The sequence below is a fragment of the Grampus griseus genome (assembly GCF_964374135.1).
Source record: "Grampus griseus genome assembly, chromosome: 1".
In the NCBI taxonomy this organism is placed as follows: Eukaryota; Metazoa; Chordata; class Mammalia; order Artiodactyla; family Delphinidae; genus Grampus; species Grampus griseus.
Genome location: NC_139017.1, coordinates 169,018,666 through 169,034,935, shown reverse-complemented (window position 1 = coordinate 169,034,935; position 16,270 = coordinate 169,018,666). Strand labels below are relative to the sequence as shown.

The window sequence follows — 16,270 nt, the reverse complement described above, 5'->3', positions numbered from 1 at the left end:
CACCACCTCCACCCACCAGCTCAGCAGGAAGTGGGGTGTGGGCTCCAGGAGGGCCAGGGCTGCGAATGTTCTGCTCATCACTGTATCCCCATGGCTTTGCACAGAGCCAGCCTTCAACAGTAGCTGTTGAATCAATGAGGGCAGGGTTGTCGTGAGTGGTCACGTGAGATTAGATGTGCGAGGCATTGACACATAGTAGGAGGCTAATAGTCATCGGATGCATGGACAGGTGGACGGACGGATGGACCAATGGCCTGGGCAGGTGAAACCACCAGGCTATAAGTTGCAGCCCCACAAATCCCGCCACCCACCCCGAGGATGCCACCACTGCATTGCCAGGGAGGACAAGGCCAGGTACCTGTCTGCAGAGCCTTTGATGAGCCGGCGGCAGGTCTCCATCTGCACATCCAGACCCCGCTTCATGCTGCACATCTCCATGTACTCATGCAAGTGTCGGTTCATGTCGCTCTTGGCCGTGGCCAGCTCCAGCTGAGAGGAACCAACATGGCATAAAGGGGAGGCCAAGTCATCCTCCCTCATAGCAGACCACTCAGCAACCTCCCGTCCTCAGTGGTGGTGGCAGCATCGGGGCCACCCCAGGACACCACGTCCTCAGGGCCCTCCCTCCGCTCTCTGCTCTCTACATACTGGTGCAGGGCCCCTAGAACCACTTCTGGTGGAAGGTGAATGGTTGCTTAGCAACTACTGGGGCAGCCCTAGCAACTCCACGCTGTCCAGCATCCCTGCAGTCCTTTCTGTGGACTGGATTAGAAAAGTCCTGAAGCCTCTCGTGTTTCTGACCCTTCTCCTCTACCAAGTGATACATCCCCCAGGAAAGGAGCTGGCCTTCTCTTTCTCCAGCGTGACAACAGCAGTGACTCTCACTGATAGATGTGGCCCAGCACACAGGCTCCAGAGCTGGGAGAACTGGGCTTACAGGCTGCTTCCTGGCTGGGGTGCCTTGGGCAAGTCACTTGGTCTCTTTTAACCTCAACTCCTCCTCTGTAAAGTGGGGCACACAGTACCCACTGCATAGCGTGGAGACACCCAGGTCCCTCTAGGTACACACATAAGGTATGCAGATACCAGGGAGGGTGTATTTTTAAAGGGCTGAGTGCCCAGTGTCGCTTGATGTCACTCAAATGTCAGTTCTCATTATTTTGAGATCATCATCTCAGTCAATAACTTAAAAAAAAAAACCTCTCTGGGGCCAACATGGATCACCACCCCCATTTCACAGATTAGGAAACTGAGGCCCTAAGAGGGGTGTGACTTGCCCAACACTAGGCAGAGAATCAGCAGATGTCCTGACTTCCAATCCTGCATCTGCCTCGCTCTCCCAGCCCCTGTCCACACGGGCACCTAATCACCGTGAGTCTCGGGGGTCACAACCGGGTGATGTGAACCAGCTAAGGCCTCACCTCGATCTGGCCTATGGTCTCCTGGTACTCCTTGTCTCTCGTCTTGAAGAAGGATTCAGTCTCATGGATCAAGTTGCCCAGGTTTTCCTCTTGCTGGGGAAACAGAACAGAGGGGACAACTTAGCTGGGTGGTAAGGGCTGCAGGGAAAGAGTGGGGGATGCGGGATCGTGGAAAGGAAGTGCTCCCAATGCCTACCTCCCAGCCTCTAAGAAGCCATGCCCGGCTCACCTCGCCCTGCAGGTCAATGCTCGGATTGCAGTTAGTGAAGTCCTCCCAGAGCAGAAGCGTATCTTCGTTCTCCTCCCACGTCAGGCTGTCACAGTCATCATCGAAATCAAAGGTCTCCCGCCTGTTGGGGGGGACACAGGAGGGCATGAGTGAACAAAGCCAGGCTCCAGAGGCCTGGACAGGGGAGAGCAAGGGACACTGCCCTGATGACTGGGCTCCTGCTAGGTGGCCATCCAAAAAGGCAGGGGCGGTGGCCAAAGGGGACGCATGCCTTCTCCTTGGAGTTTAACTCTTTTGAAATGCAGAGTGTATTTACATATTATTTATACAATTTAAAATGTATATTCCTAAAGATGCCAGGCTTTCATTAATGGAGACTAAAGATATTTTCCTCCCAAGTTCAATCTTGTGACTGTTTTCCTTTCATTTAATAACTCATTCCTGGAGCCCCTGCTCTGCCTGAGGTGATTCATAGAACCTTTTCTGCAACTTGAAAAGGTGGCTATTATTATTATCCCCATTTTACAGAGGAGGAAACTGCAGCTCAGAAAGAATAATTCCCTTGTCCAAAGCCACACTAAGCTAGGCTGTACCAGAAACTAGGGCTGATAAAAAAGAACCAAATAATGCCATTTGTAGCAACATGGATGGACCTAGAGATTGTCATACTGAGTGAAGTAAGTCAGAGAAAGACAAAGATCCTGTGATATCACTTATATGTGGAATCTATAAAAAGGGTACAAATGGACTTCTCTACAAAACAGAAATAGAGTCACAGATGTAGAAAACAAACTATGGTTACCGGGGGTAAGGGAGGGAGAGATAAATTGGAAGATTGGGATTGACATATACACACTACTATATATAAAATAGATAATTAATAAGAACCTACTGTATAGCACAGGGAACTCTATTCAATACTTCTTTTCCCTACATGGGAAAAGAATCTAAAAGAGTGGATATATGTATAACAGATTCACTTTACTGTGTACCTGAAACTAACACAACATTGTAAATCAACTATACTCTGATAAAAAATTAAACAAAAAAAAGGAACCTAGGGCTGAAAGCCAGATCTTTCTGTTTCCTACGGCTTCTTCCTGCCCATCAAAACATCACCAAGCACCTATTATGTGCTGGGCACGGGACAGGCCACCATGCATGTATTAAAATGCAATTCATTCCATCCTCACAACAATCCTGTGAGGTGAGCATGATTGTTAGTCCCATTTTACAGGGAAGGAAATTGAGGCTCAGAGGGATTAGGTGGACTTCTAGAAAAATACATGCTGGAAATCAGACTTGAATGCAAAGCCTGAGCGATTTCTGGCCTTCCCTATTCACTAGAACTGGAAGTAGGGTGATGGACCATACAGGTGTGCCTGGGACTGAAGGGGTTCTGGAGGTGTACTGGTTACCCCAACTGGAGGGGACTGTAAAAATCATTCAGCCCAATATGCCCATTATCCAGATGAGAAGGCTGAGGCCTGCAGGAGTTAAATTGCTCGACCTGGTGAATCAGCTGCAGAGGAAGATGTGGGTCCCAAGTCCTGATTCCCATCCCAGGGCTCTCCTCACTGCCTACGCTCACTCCTTCAACTACTTTCTGGATCCTACAGGGCACTGCTCCCAACCCGCTGACAATGGACCAGGCTGGAGCCACCGGGCAGAGCCCAAGAGCACCCCCGGGAGCCAGGGTCCCCACCAAGAAGCGGTTCCTGCGGGAGCCTGCAGGTGGCTCCCGGCAGCCAAGGACCAGAGCTGGGGCAGGGCTGCAGGGTGAGGCGCTGCCCACACCCCGCCCCCCACAGCAAGACAGCTCGGGGCGAGCCCCTGGGTCGAGCGTCGTCGACCCATCGCCACCTCACATACTAGACTGCTGACCTCACTTCCTTCCCAGCAGCTGGGACAAGAAGGAAACCCCAGCTGAGTAATGGGGAACTAGAAAGGATAGGAAGCCGCCTGCACAAGAGAAAGGGCTGGGAAGAGCCGCCCCCCTCCCCCCAGATCTGGAGGGCGGGGCTGAGCGGGAAGGCCCGCCACGGTGCAGAGAAAGTAGCAAATTTCTCCCCTTCTCCTGGGCCTGAAGCCCAAGCAACTGATTTTGATCAAAACAAAACAGCCCTGACACGGGTGCATTCATTATTCAAGGAGTTCAGAGGAGCTGGCCCGGGGCAGTGGGGGCTCTAGCTCGGGTCTCAGCCCGCAGCCCGTGGAGATGTCAGCGGGAGGGGGCCAGGGCCCTGCCCTGGTGCCTTCTGCGTGGCATTGGCTAGAACTACAAGGGTGGAGGGGTGATCAGAGGTTGGCCGTTTTTTTTTTGAACTAGGCAACTTTACAACCAGATCAACCTAATTGGATACTGAACCCCGTTCAGACCTGTCAACGCTCAGGTGCCCATTTTAGCAGCATTGGAAAGAAAGCTCTTTCATACACCTGGGAGCACCGCTTTTTAGCTCACGCCACTTCCTGGGCAGTCTATGGATTCCTGGTGACTTTATGAAAACCAGGGACAACAATTTCTTCAAAGCAGCCCTTTAATTCAACCAAATGAACCCAGCCTGGGTCTCTGGGGCATACAGCCCTGCCCTACACTCAGAAATGCCCACAGCAACGTTCAGAAAACCTAGACCCGACCAAGGGTTCTCTTCCAAAGCCCCTCTCATCAGCGAAAGATGAGACTATGAGAACTGGGTGTGGGGGGAGATGGTGAAAGATGAATCGAGGGTCTAGGAATCTCCTTGTCACCCTCAAAACAGCAAAGCCCCAAACACAGCCCCATCTCCATGTTGTTTCAAGGGAACAGTAAGTATAGGTAAGTGCTGGGCAAACCCATCCCACCCAGGTCCGATTCCCATCTTCCTGACAAGTCACCAGGGTGGGGAAGGTGTGGCAAAGAAACAGAAGAGGAAATCTCTTCCGAGCACGAAGACAGTGCTGGACCGGGAGTCAGGGGCCCGGCTCTGTCCTGACTTGCCCGGCCCTCTCTGAGCCTCATCTGTGCAATGAAGGGGCTGGGCAGAGTGATCTTGGGACTGTACCATGCTAGGCCAGCCTCCAGCATTGCAGGAAGCATTAGGAGAGGCCTGTGCCCCTGGCTTTGGAAATAAGTACGATGGCAGGAGCGCCTGCTGATAGGAGGGGTCCTCCTGGAGGGGCCTGGAAGGTCGGTGATGGCTCATCAGAGGCAAGCACTCGAATCCAGCCAGCCCCGCGGCTGGAAGCTCAGGACTCCAGAGAACGGACATCAGGCCAGAAAGTGTGCTGGGCCCTGAGACTCAGACGCAAGGGGTGGGGGAGGTAGGGGTGGGGAGGGAGGACTCCAGTCCTGGGCAAAAGCTGAGTTCCCAGGGCTCAGGGGAGAGAGCAGGCAAGAGCAGGCCAGTGGGGCAGGGGGAAAGGTGGACTCCAGAGACCCAGTCCCAGCCTGCTCTCTGACTCAAGGCCCGTAGGTGAGTCAGCCAATGCCCACAGCTGCACCCCTACCCTCCCCAAGCCCACACCGGGATACTCTACGGATTAGAGCCAAAGATGGATCAGGATTGCAAGTATAGCACTGGGTACACCAAGGCTACAATGCATCCCTGCCCCGGATGACCGTACGCAGCCAGGTTCTAGTAAGTCAGCTGTCCACAGGGGTGGGAGAGGGCTGCCCAGACTGGTAGCCCCTGACCATTTCCCATCGTGGCAAATGTTAAGCTACTAATATGCCATCGCTAAACCTGGAGTGGGCAAACATGCATACAATCAGCTTTTACAAGCTGGTACAAGCCAGCTCCAGCCCACACTGACCATACCCAGCCCAACTCTGCCACTAACCCGGGCAGCAGCTCATCCCAAGGGAAAACAAAATTGTAACTCTGTATGGTGATGGATGTTAACTAGACTTATTGTGGTGAGCATTTTACAACATATACAAATACCAAAACATGATGTTGCATATCTGAAACTAACAGAATGTTACACGTCCGTCATATTATCTCAATACAAAAAACAAAAAAAAGAACTGCCCACAAATAGGACCACCATTACCAATTTGACCCTTTCTGAAAACGTGAAACTCCGAATTCAAATTCTTTCAGAGCACGTGCTGGCCAAAGAAAACATCTGCAGGCTACTTCCGGTTTGCCACCCCTGCCCTGCCCAACCTGGGGAAACGGAGAGGAGGCCCCAGGCAGCAGGGATACTCACAGCTGGTTAAACATGCGTTTCATCTCGTCTGTGATGTTCATGGAGCCGACCTCGTCATCTGAGAACCGGTTCACCTCCCCGTCCTGCTCAGAGATGTCATCATCCGAAGCCACCTTACGCTCTTTCTTTTTGGGGACCACCTGACCCGGAAAGGACAAGATCAAGGTCACTGGGAGGCTCTGCTGGGATGGAGGGCGGGGTGGACTGGGAAGGGAGCCGGCGTCCCATAGGATGGATGGAGCATGGCTGGTGCGGCCACTGCTTGATGCCGGGTCCTCTAAGAAGCAGGCGGCGCTCGCAGGAAGCGTGAGGTGGGGAGACATGCAGGATGGAGGGGCAGATGGCCTGGACCCTTCCCTGCCCTGGGAGGCCTGGCGGTTGGGCTAGCTCAGCTCACCCCTTCACCAGAGAGGCAGCCCCATCATTTGGGGTGAAGAGCAGGCCAGACTGGGGCACTGAGTCGCCTGGTATGTCTCAGAGGCAGCCAGAGAGACGGAGAAGCCCTTACAGAGGCGCAGATGGCTCCGCGCTTCCCAGAGCCCTCCTGTTCACATGCAAAGTTGACAGGCAGGCAGCCCCAGGTTCAACAAGCTCCCTCCACTCCAAGCAGACAAGACACGACAAACCAGACGAAGGCTGAAATGGTCCCTTGCTTCCCCACAAAGGGGCAGCAAGAAGGCACGAGGTGGACAACGGGCCCCAGGGAAGCCCAGACCTCACCCCACTACATCCAAAGTCACATACTTAAAGCGACAACACGCCATACTGCCCTGGGCTCGAGCAAAAGCCAAACCACAACCCAAAACTCAAGCAGCAGCCTTCAGAGAATGACGCACGCCCTTTGGGCAGCTGGACCGGCCCCCAAGCCCTCCCTGGAGGACATTTGCCAGTGCTAACCCATTGCCTTCGCTTGGGACACACCCAGTCCCTTGCCGGTTGGAGGCGGGGTGGGGGGGACGGTACGGAGTGAGTCTCAATGTGGGACTGAAAGAGTCAACAGTCAACAGCTCCTCTTCTGAATTCTGAGGCTCGTGGACCAGGGCTCAGGCCAGCTCACCCAGTGCTCCCATAGCCTGGCCAGGGCTCCCCGACCATGGCATTTGTAGCCAGTTCCGGCTCCCAGAGGAAGAGGCAGGAAGCAGGGCAGTGGACGCAGGGTGGACGGATGGACTGAGCCCTGGAGGGTCCAGAGACCTGAGTCCTACTCCCAGCTCTGCCATGTCCGTCCTGGAGCCTGTCACGCCCACCACCCGCCCGGGGGAGCGGCGTCCTCAGCCATAGGATGAAGCGGTCAGCCTTGATGATGGAGTCAGACGTGCCTATGAGTCTATGCGTCCCTGATTCTACGTTCTCCTGGGGAGGCCAGAGGGTTGGGCAAACGCTACCTCGGGGGGAAGGGGCGTGGGCAGGGTGCGAGGAAAACGGGGGGTGGGCGGCCAGGCAGGGGCGGAGGGCGGTGGGCGGCTGGGAGTGGCAGCTGGTGAGCAGGGCAGCCCTAGTCACCTGGAAGATCTTGGACACGTCTTCCGAGTTCCGCTGCTGTGCGACATCGCACAGCTTGGCCGTGATATCGATTCGGCGGCAGATGTCCATGTCCACCTTCATGGCCTTTTCTTGGATCTTTGTGTCCAGGTCTGTCATGGGCTGCAGGGAGGACAGCAGGGGGTTACGTGAGCGAGGGATGGAGCAAGCATGGGGGTCGGGAGGCACTCCCAGGCTCTGACTGGACAGAGGGTTGGGGAGACCCCCAGGTGTCGGGCGGGAGGCCCCGCAGTCTGAGGGGGTCCTTGAGCCTTTTTTGGACTTGAAGGGTCGGGCCAGCTGCTTGGGTTCAGGGCAGGGGGCGGAGGGACTGTGGGAGCCTAGGGCTTCGGCGCCGAGTGGACAGTGTGTTTGCTGGTCACCCTAAGGGCTGGAAGGCATCCTCTCAGCAGATACAGCGTCAGTGTTTATTTTGTCAGAGCAGAGAAAAAAGAAAGACAAGTCCCACTGCTGAAAGACCCCCCTGCTTTCCCACCGGGCCTGCTCCACCTGTACCCCACACAGAGATTCCTCCTACGGCTGATGGTTGGGGATGCCTAGGATGGGGGGTCCACTGGACCCCGGTGAGGGGAAGCCACATGGCCTCTTCCAGCCACCCCAGCTCCACGCCTCTCGGGACCAGAACTGCTCCAGGCTGAGTCACCTGGACTGGGCTCCTTCTCCTTTGTGGAGACTCTCTCTACATACTAGCCGCTGCTTTAAGGTGGCAGGAAACCAGGTCCCCAGTAGGAAGAAGGCCCTTGCTGCCACCAGCTGCCCCTGCCCATGGTTACTCAGAGGGGCTCCGATCGTCCCAAGGATGTGCACACTGGCCTGTCCCGACTTCACAAAGCAAACCCTGCTGAAGGCCGCTGGCCCGGGGAGCCTCTCAGGCCGGCGCAGATCAGACCCGGGGTCTCCTTCAACCTGCCATTGGCCGCCACTGCGCCCAGACACAGAGGCCCATGGCCACCACCCGCCCTCACCGTGGTGAGCTGGCAGGAGATGAAGCAAACGCACACAGACCATCAGAAGAGCCCCAGGGAGGGCGGGATGGGTTAAAGCAGCGGATTAATGCATCTCTACTCAGACCAAGGGAAGCAGAAGTGGGGAGGGGACAGGGAGGGGGGCCTGGTCTCCGATGCATCCGTCATCCTCACGGGTCAAACGCAGCCAGCCAGGATTCTAACTAGAAGCCGAGCTCTGGAGCCTCGGAGTGAATGAAGCGTTTTGCATGATGGCTGTGGGGGGAAGTCATGATGCCTGGGGGTGGTGGTCGGTGGCACTTACGTCACTCATGAGCCCCTTAAACACCACCAGCTCGGCCTTGAGACGCTCAATCTTCTCATTCATCTCCTCCTGGATGGCTTCTGCTTCCTGCGCTGCCTACAGGGGATGAAGATGGGGGAGGTTTTAGGGGGGCTGGTCTCCCTGTTGGAGGGGAGGGGATGGACACCTGGGTCCAGAGCCCCGGACACCTGACATCCAACCAAGCCGGGTGCCTTTGTGCCAGGGAAGGAAGGGGTGCCAAGGACCTCATCCCAGCCTGGGTCCCCACTCAGCCCTCGCTCAGCACAGGGCATCGCTCAGCCTAGAACACTTCTCCAAGGATTATTTATTGTATGGAAAAATCCATGGCAGACGTTAAGAGAAAAAGTGGATGTAAAAGGGATCCCAGTAGTAGGTCAATTCACGTGAAAATGCCAAAACATCTGACCATCTCCGATCTCCAGAATGGCAACGTCACACGTGCCACCCTAACGGAGCGTGCGCACCTCGGGCTTGTGTGTGTCTGCACAGAAAAGACCAGAAGGTCACATGCCAATCTATCCACAGTGGAGCAGGGAGAACTGGAGGTGAGTTTTATTTTCTTCTCTGTGCTTTTCTGAATTTTCCAGGTATTTGACCATGAGCATGTTATGTGTATAAAGCAAAAAGTACTTTTCTTATAAAAGAAAGCGGGGTGGGGGGACGTTCATCCTTTTCCTTCTGCATATTGACATTATTTTAATCTGTCTCTAACTTCCTTAGAAGATCAGTGTTTATTTTCTTTCTTTCTTCTTTCTTTCTTTTTTTCTGGTTATTATTTATTTATTTAGAGGATCAATACTTTAGATATCAGAAGGCAGTTAAAGAGCCTTCCATGCCTTCTCCTGGGGTTGCCATTCTTGCGCCCATTTGGCCGAGAGGAAAACAGAGGCCGAGAAGGTAAAGTCTGTTGCCCAGCGTACACAGCAGGCGAGTGAGAAGCAGGCCCACCCAGAACACAGAGCCACCGAGCCAGAAGAGCAGAAGAATGTCCTCATGCCCGCTGCTGAGCACCTGCCAGGGCTGGGAGCCCACCTGATGATGTGGCCACCCGCCCTCTGCAGGGCACTCAGCCCCGAGTCTGTTCCTGCACGCCAGGGGCAGCACCAGGATTCCCGTGCCCAAGCTTTTCTGCAACTCTTGTGCTGGTGCCTTCCCAGCCCCAAGGAGGGGAGGCGGGAGAGGCCTCCGGCTCCATCGAGGAGAGACTGAGGCAGCAGGAGGTAGCAGAGCACAGAGGCTGTGCTGGGAACTGCCCCCGGCTTTGCCCCTTGGCCACGTGGTTCTCCTATGAGCCTCTCCTGGTCGGGACCTCTCACCTCCTGCAGCGTGTCCACCATGGTCTGTAGGTTCATGCGCTTGGCGAGCTCCTCCTCCCATCTGCAAGAGACAAGAGGGACAGGTGGTCAGAGGGCGGCCTCCCCAGGCCAGTCCAGCCTCAGACACAATACCAGCACCCACCCTGGGCCCGTCCCCGGGCTGGGCAAGGAAGGTGCAGCAGCGACTCTATCCTTGCCTGCCCCTCGGGAACTCCCAGTCTAGGGAGCTAGATGTGTGGGACAGCCAGGTGACCCATGATACCAGGTGGTGGTGACGGGTGCCAGGCTCCGGGCATGAGCACAGCACCACTGGGAGATGACAGCAGGAGGGACCGCCAGCCCCCCACACAAACTGTAAAGCACTGTACAAATGCTACTGCTCCTTCCGTTCCTGTAAGACATGGTACTGAAGCTGCGCTCAGGGGCAAGGCTGCAGCCAGCACCACTTTCAGGCTCTCCTTTGCAACCACAAGAAACAAATTTGATTGTGCCAACCATCGCAATCTCGGAGTCAATTTGTCCTACAACCTACCCTAACCAACAAAGACATCTCCTACCTAGCTGTTATCATCCCTATCTTACAGATGAGGAAACTGAGGCTCAGACAGGTTAAACACCTTGCCCAAAGACAGCTAGTTAGGGGGTGGGGCTGGACTTCAAACCCAGGTCTGTTTCATTACATTAAAACAAAAAATAAATATAACTCTCCCTTATTTAATGCTTATTAAGTGCCAGGCTCTATTCCAGGGGTGTTACATACGTCATCTCGTTTGTATATATGTGGGCTGAAGTTGAACAGGAAAGGACAAAGGGGAGAAGGCACATGGGGGCTCTGAGTGTACCCCCAGCATTAACCAGAGGCAGGACAGGATGATGATAGAGTTACCACAACAATACCAGCCCACCTTAACTGAGTGCTTACTTTGTACCAGACACCATTCTACGTGATGTAATTCAATCCTCAAAACAACCCTCTACCCTAGGTGCCACCATGATCCCCACGTTACAGGGGAAGCAAGGAAGAGTCAGGTACCCAAGGTCAGGGTGAGGACAGGTGGGGCCAGGACTCAAACCCAGGCTGGAGACTCCAGATTGAGTGCTTGTAACCCTGCCAGGCTTTCTGTAGACCCAGGACCCATCAGAGCCCTAACCCACTCCCCACCCAGATGCCCCTCCTTCCCCAGAGGGACAGGTCCTTCTCCCCCCACCCCCATCCTGGGACAGACCGACCAGGAGTTTCTCTCTTTCTTCACCCTACGGCTGCCTCCCTACATGGCCTCAGAGCAGGCAGGTCTGGAAGCCTTTTAGGATGCTGTCGGGGCCAGCTAAAAATAGGCCAGAGGGGAGGGATGGCTGAAGAGTGGGTTACGTCACCAGCTTTTGGAAACAAGAGAAAACGGATACTGTTTGCACACACAGAGGAAAATTCCTCCTCTTTCCCACATGAGAGACGACGGCCCCGGCCAGGGCTCCCAGAGGACACACTCGCCACTCACCCCCCATCCCCTGTTCCCCTCGGTCTTTACCAGCCCCCAGTGGTGGTGGCCAGGCCTAGATCTTCTGTGGGCTGCAGAGTTCAGAACCCGGTGGGCAGTGGGGCTGGGATAGGGGTCCTGGCAGGGATGAGGAACACAGAGGAAGCTAAGGAGGAGCAGCAAGAGAATCTAAGGGTCTAACCCAGGTGGGATCATCTCACTGAACACCCTCGTTGTACAAATAGGAAAACTGAGTCCAGCCCCAGGCCCAGTGTGGGGAACAGGAATCCCAGGTGGGGAGAAGTTCAAGGCTGCCCTCACCTCGCCCAGCAGCATGGGGCATCTGGGGCTCCCCTCAAGGGAGGCCAAGGCCCAGAACACAGGTCCCAAGCTGAATCATCTCTACTGGCCACGCTGCCCTGAGGGGGGCAGGGGGCTCAATTCCAAAGCCGCTGAGCAGAGCAGGGACAAGGGAGAGCCCGGTGTGGCACTGGCTGCAGCCTGGCTCCTGAGGCCAGCCTCACTACTGCATCTTGCAGCAACACCAGGGGCGGCAGAGGAGTGGGCAGTGAGGGTTGAAGATGTGGGCACTCAGGGACATCTCTCCTCCACACACACTCATTTCCAAGACAGGCTTTGGGGATAAGGCCCAGCCCCTCCTCCCTTTTCCTTTAAGCAAACTTCTTGTGAGGAAGGTGGGGCAGGGGTCAACAGACCCATTGAACAGACGGGAAAAATGAGGCCCAGCAAAGGAAAGCAACTTGTCTCAAGTCAACTCAGAGCGAGAACTTAAGCCACGTCTTTGGATCTCCAGACACATTAGCTGTAGTAGCAGCAGCCACTGATTGGCAAGCACAGTCTGAGTCCCACGCACTGGGCTCAGTGCCTTGTACACATCTCATCGGCTTTCATGAGAATTATTAACACTCTCGGGTAAAGAAATTTTCCCCAAACCCATTTTGTAGATGAGAGAGCTGAGGTTCAGAGAGGTGAGGTAACTTGTCCAGGGTCACACAGCTAGTAAGCAAGGATGGGACTCAAGCCAAGCTCATGCTCTAAAGCATCCAGTTTCCAACTGTGATATGCATGGGAATCACCCAGGGAGCTTGTTCACGTGCAGACCCGGATCCAGCAGGTCTGGTGTGGGGCTCATTTCTAATGAGCTCCCCTGCAGAAGGCACTTCGGTGGCCCCCTCGCCTAAGCTGCACCCCAGTTGAGCTTGCACAAATGACCATGGGCCTTTTATTACCAGAGCTGGATAGGTGGGCAGCCGGTGCACCTGCCCCCAGCAGACGCGAGAAGGACCCCTGTGTGCTGACAGCAGCTGGCTTGACAGACCAAACCTGCTGCCTACGCTGACCTCCCCTCCCAGCCGCAGCGGGAAAGCTTGGCTTTGCCGGCTTCAATGTTGACAGTGCAGAAAAGCTTTGCCCTTCAGCTGCTCTGGCTGACCGGGGTGAAAGGATGGTTGAGTGATATTTCTTAAGGCACCCCAGATGCCCTGCATTTACTGCAACTCAGCCCAGAGAGAGGGAGCATGCAGCTTAACCAAAAACTGGTCAACCAAGTTGTGGGTTCTGACATCCCAAAACCTGCTTCCCAGGCACAGCCCCCTCTCCTGACCTGGATCTGCCCACAGGAGTAAGGTTTCAGCAGGATGGAAGTTTCAGGCAGCAGGACCAACATAAGCAAAGACGGGCCAGCAGGAAGGCCAGGGAGTAGCCAGCTGCCACCAAGAGGGGACACACCTACTATGGGTCAGGGGCTGGTGGATGTCATGTCATTTAAGCCTTTGCCCTCCTGACTTTCATGTGTGGCCCACTGCTGAGCACAGGAGCTCACACAGTGAGCTGTGAAGCTGCAGAGAAACCTCCTCCCCATTTTACAGGTGGGAAAACGAAGGCCCAGTGCACATAGAAAACTCTAGCCAAGGCCAAGACAGCCTGAATCACTTAGATCCACCCCTGCTCGCCCTGACCCACCAGCTCATAAATCTTCCAAATTCTTTTCTTTCTTTTTAAATTTATTTTTATTATTTTTTAATTTTTGGCTGCATTAGGTCTTTGCTGCTGCGCATGGGCTTTCTCTAGTTGTGGCGAGCGGGGGCTACTCCTCATTGTGGTGTGAGGGCTTCCCTGGTGGTGGGCGCCACCAGGGAAGTCCCCAGATTCTTTTCTCTCGAAGGGAGTGGAGAGAGGGACATTTATTGGTCACCTTCTTGGTGGTGGACACCATGTTGGGCCTTCATATACATAATAAAAGATAAGGGACTTCCCTGGTGGTGCAGTGGTTAAGAATCTGCCTGCCAATGCAGGGGACATGGGTTCGTTTGCTGGTCCGGGAAGATCCCACATGTCGCGGAGCGACTAAACCCGTGCGCCACAACTACTGAGCCTGCGCTCTAGAGCCCGTGAGCCACAACTACTAAGCCCGTGTGCCACAACTACTGAGCCTGCACTCTAGAGCCCGTGAGCCACAACTTCTGAGCCCATGTGCCACAACTACTGAAGTCCACGCACCTAGAGCCGGTTCTCCGCAACAAACGGAAGCCACTGCATTGAGAAGCCCGCGCACCGCAACGAAGGGTAGCCCCTGCTCACCGCAACTAGAGAAAGCCCGTGCACAGCAACGAAGACCCAACGCAGCCAAAAATAAATAAATTAATTAATAATAAAAAAAGATAAAATATCACTTAATCCTCCCCTAAGGATGGTCCCCATTTTGCAGATGAGGAAACAGAGAATCAGAGGTAACTCGATTCCCCTTTCCCTCCCTCCTCTTCAGCCTTCTGAAATCTATCCATTCTCCCAGGCTTGTCTCAAATGTCATCTCTTCCCGGAGCCTCCGCAGCCACCTCCATTGTTCTCCCTCCTTGAGCTCAGGCTTGAGGCAGCAGACCTCAGGAGGCCATCTTTCCCAGGCGGCTTGGCTGTGGCGTGTCTTCAAGCATGGCTCTCACCCAAAGAGCCGGCCCACGATGCCAGGGACCGCGATGGACCACCCTCCATCTTCTCCACCTCCAAAGAGTGCTCAGGCCCCAGATCTAGCTCCTGCCCCGACCACATCACAGGGACCTTCTCTCGCCCCCAGCATCTCCCCCCAGCATCCTCTCACTCTCCCCCCATCTGCAGACACCCTTCAACAACAGCCTTGTAGGCATGCCAGCTCCTCAAAACGCTCTCAGGCTGTGGACGCTCACGCCGGCCTCTGAAGCAGGTGGGATGGATGATGGCGGTGGTGATACTGACGCTGCTTGACGCTCAGGATGATGATGATGTGATGGGGCAGCTCACACAGACCGAGTGCTTACGATGTGCCTGGCACCGTCCTCAGGGGCTTCACAGGCAGAGCCTCATTTTCGTTTCACAGTAACCTCTAAGTCGGGTTATTATTTTCTCCATGTCGTTGATGAAGAAGCTAAAGTCCAAAAGCACGAAGCACCTTCCCCCAAATCACACAGCCAGCAAGGGGGGGTTGTTTCTATTTTACAGAAACGAGAGACTCAGAGAAGCTCCAGAAGCCGAGGCTGAAAAGGGGACCAGAGTTCCCCTAGACCACGCCTCTGAGTATACAGATAAGGACACTGAGGTGCAGGTCGCCCAGGGAGCGGACAGCAGAGTGCCCTCCCCTCCCCCAGCCCAAGCGGCGCTCATGAGGAGCGAGCTGGAAGGACACGAGTCTGAACCCCAGCTCTGCCTCCCCCACTCAGAGCCTCCATCTCTCCATCTGTCAGTGAGACACAGTGTGAGCCCAGCATACCCCAGGCTCGCTCCAGAAAAGCCACTCTGTTCCCACACTCTCTGACGGTCATGTGACTGGCCCCCAGTCACGGGCTGGTTCTGGCTGGACTGGACCCCAGGGCCCATCTCCCAGCCCCAGCCCAGCCTCCTGCCCCTGGACTCAGTCACTCCAATCCCCCTGCTTACCCACTGGGTGTGACCCACAACACGGCAGTGCTGGATGAGGGTTAGTCCTGGGGGGCCTCTGTGCCAATGCAAAGGACAAGCCGGGGCTCAGACTGGGGAGCCCACAAATCGGGAATGTGAATGTGGGTACGGGTAGCACCCTGGTGCCCAGGCCAGGTGCCCTGGCCTGTTGGAGCACAGAGGAATCATGGGGGAGACACCTGTTCTAGGTGGGAAAAGGGGCACAGGAGGGCTGCCACTATACAAGTCATCGGAGGAGTCGGGTCTAAAGCTGGGGGTCTGCCCACTCCCCCAGCCGGAGAACTGGTTATAATGATCATTTCTGTGCTCACTGCTGTTCTCCCTGCACCTAAACCCACCCACACTTGGTAAGGAGTCAAAGAGTTATTGAATGGATTTGTTGAATGAATGAATGATCCCAGCCGCAATCACTCCTCAGCCCCACTGCTTGCCCCTCCCCAGCCAGGGCCCCTTGGACATCCTCAATCTGCACAGCCCCAGCTTGGGGACTCGGCTGCTCTGTCCACTGGCTCCTGAGCTTCCCCTGGGAGAGGCCAGGCCAGCAGGAGGGTGGGCCAGGGCAGGAAGTGGGCAGGGAGAAGGAGAAAGCTTCCCTCTCCCACTTCCCACAGCTCCAGGCCCGGGATGGGAAAGCAGGGATGTCAGGGCAATGAGCGGGGAGAGGAAATGACTCCCCGGCCCTACACCGCTGCTGAGATCTCGGCGGGGCTCAGCCCCCATCTTAGCAGAAGGAGCACATGTGTGAGAGGTGGCCAGGAGGGGGAGGTAGCTGCCCCGCCTCAGCCAGATGTGGTCTCCCCGCATTCCTGAGGAACCACCGCTGGACCACGTGATGGACGGGAAGTCTCAGCAAGCCAC

The 16,270-nt window shown here is 55.3% G+C and overlaps 1 protein-coding gene across 2 annotated transcripts in view; it reads right to left on the bottom strand.

Moving 5' to 3' along the window:
* Window positions 1-16,270, bottom strand: part of IFFO2 (intermediate filament family orphan 2) — a gene marked incomplete at both ends in the record, with an annotated part of 44,497 nt that overhangs the window by 949 nt on the left and 27,278 nt on the right. The window contains 7 exons of one of the 2 annotated variants that reach the window (XM_082676005.1): window positions 359-489; window positions 1,422-1,514; window positions 1,651-1,771; window positions 5,842-5,981; window positions 7,345-7,485; window positions 8,653-8,748; window positions 9,990-10,050. In XM_082676005.1, coding sequence (XP_082532131.1) covers window positions 359-489; window positions 1,422-1,514; window positions 1,651-1,771; window positions 5,842-5,981; window positions 7,345-7,485; window positions 8,653-8,748; window positions 9,990-10,050 — 783 coding nt within the window. The remainder of the gene's footprint in view (window positions 1-358; window positions 490-1,421; window positions 1,515-1,650; window positions 1,772-5,841; window positions 5,982-7,344; window positions 7,486-8,652; window positions 8,749-9,989; window positions 10,051-16,270) is intronic. The other variant, XM_082676006.1, reaches the window with a different exon arrangement.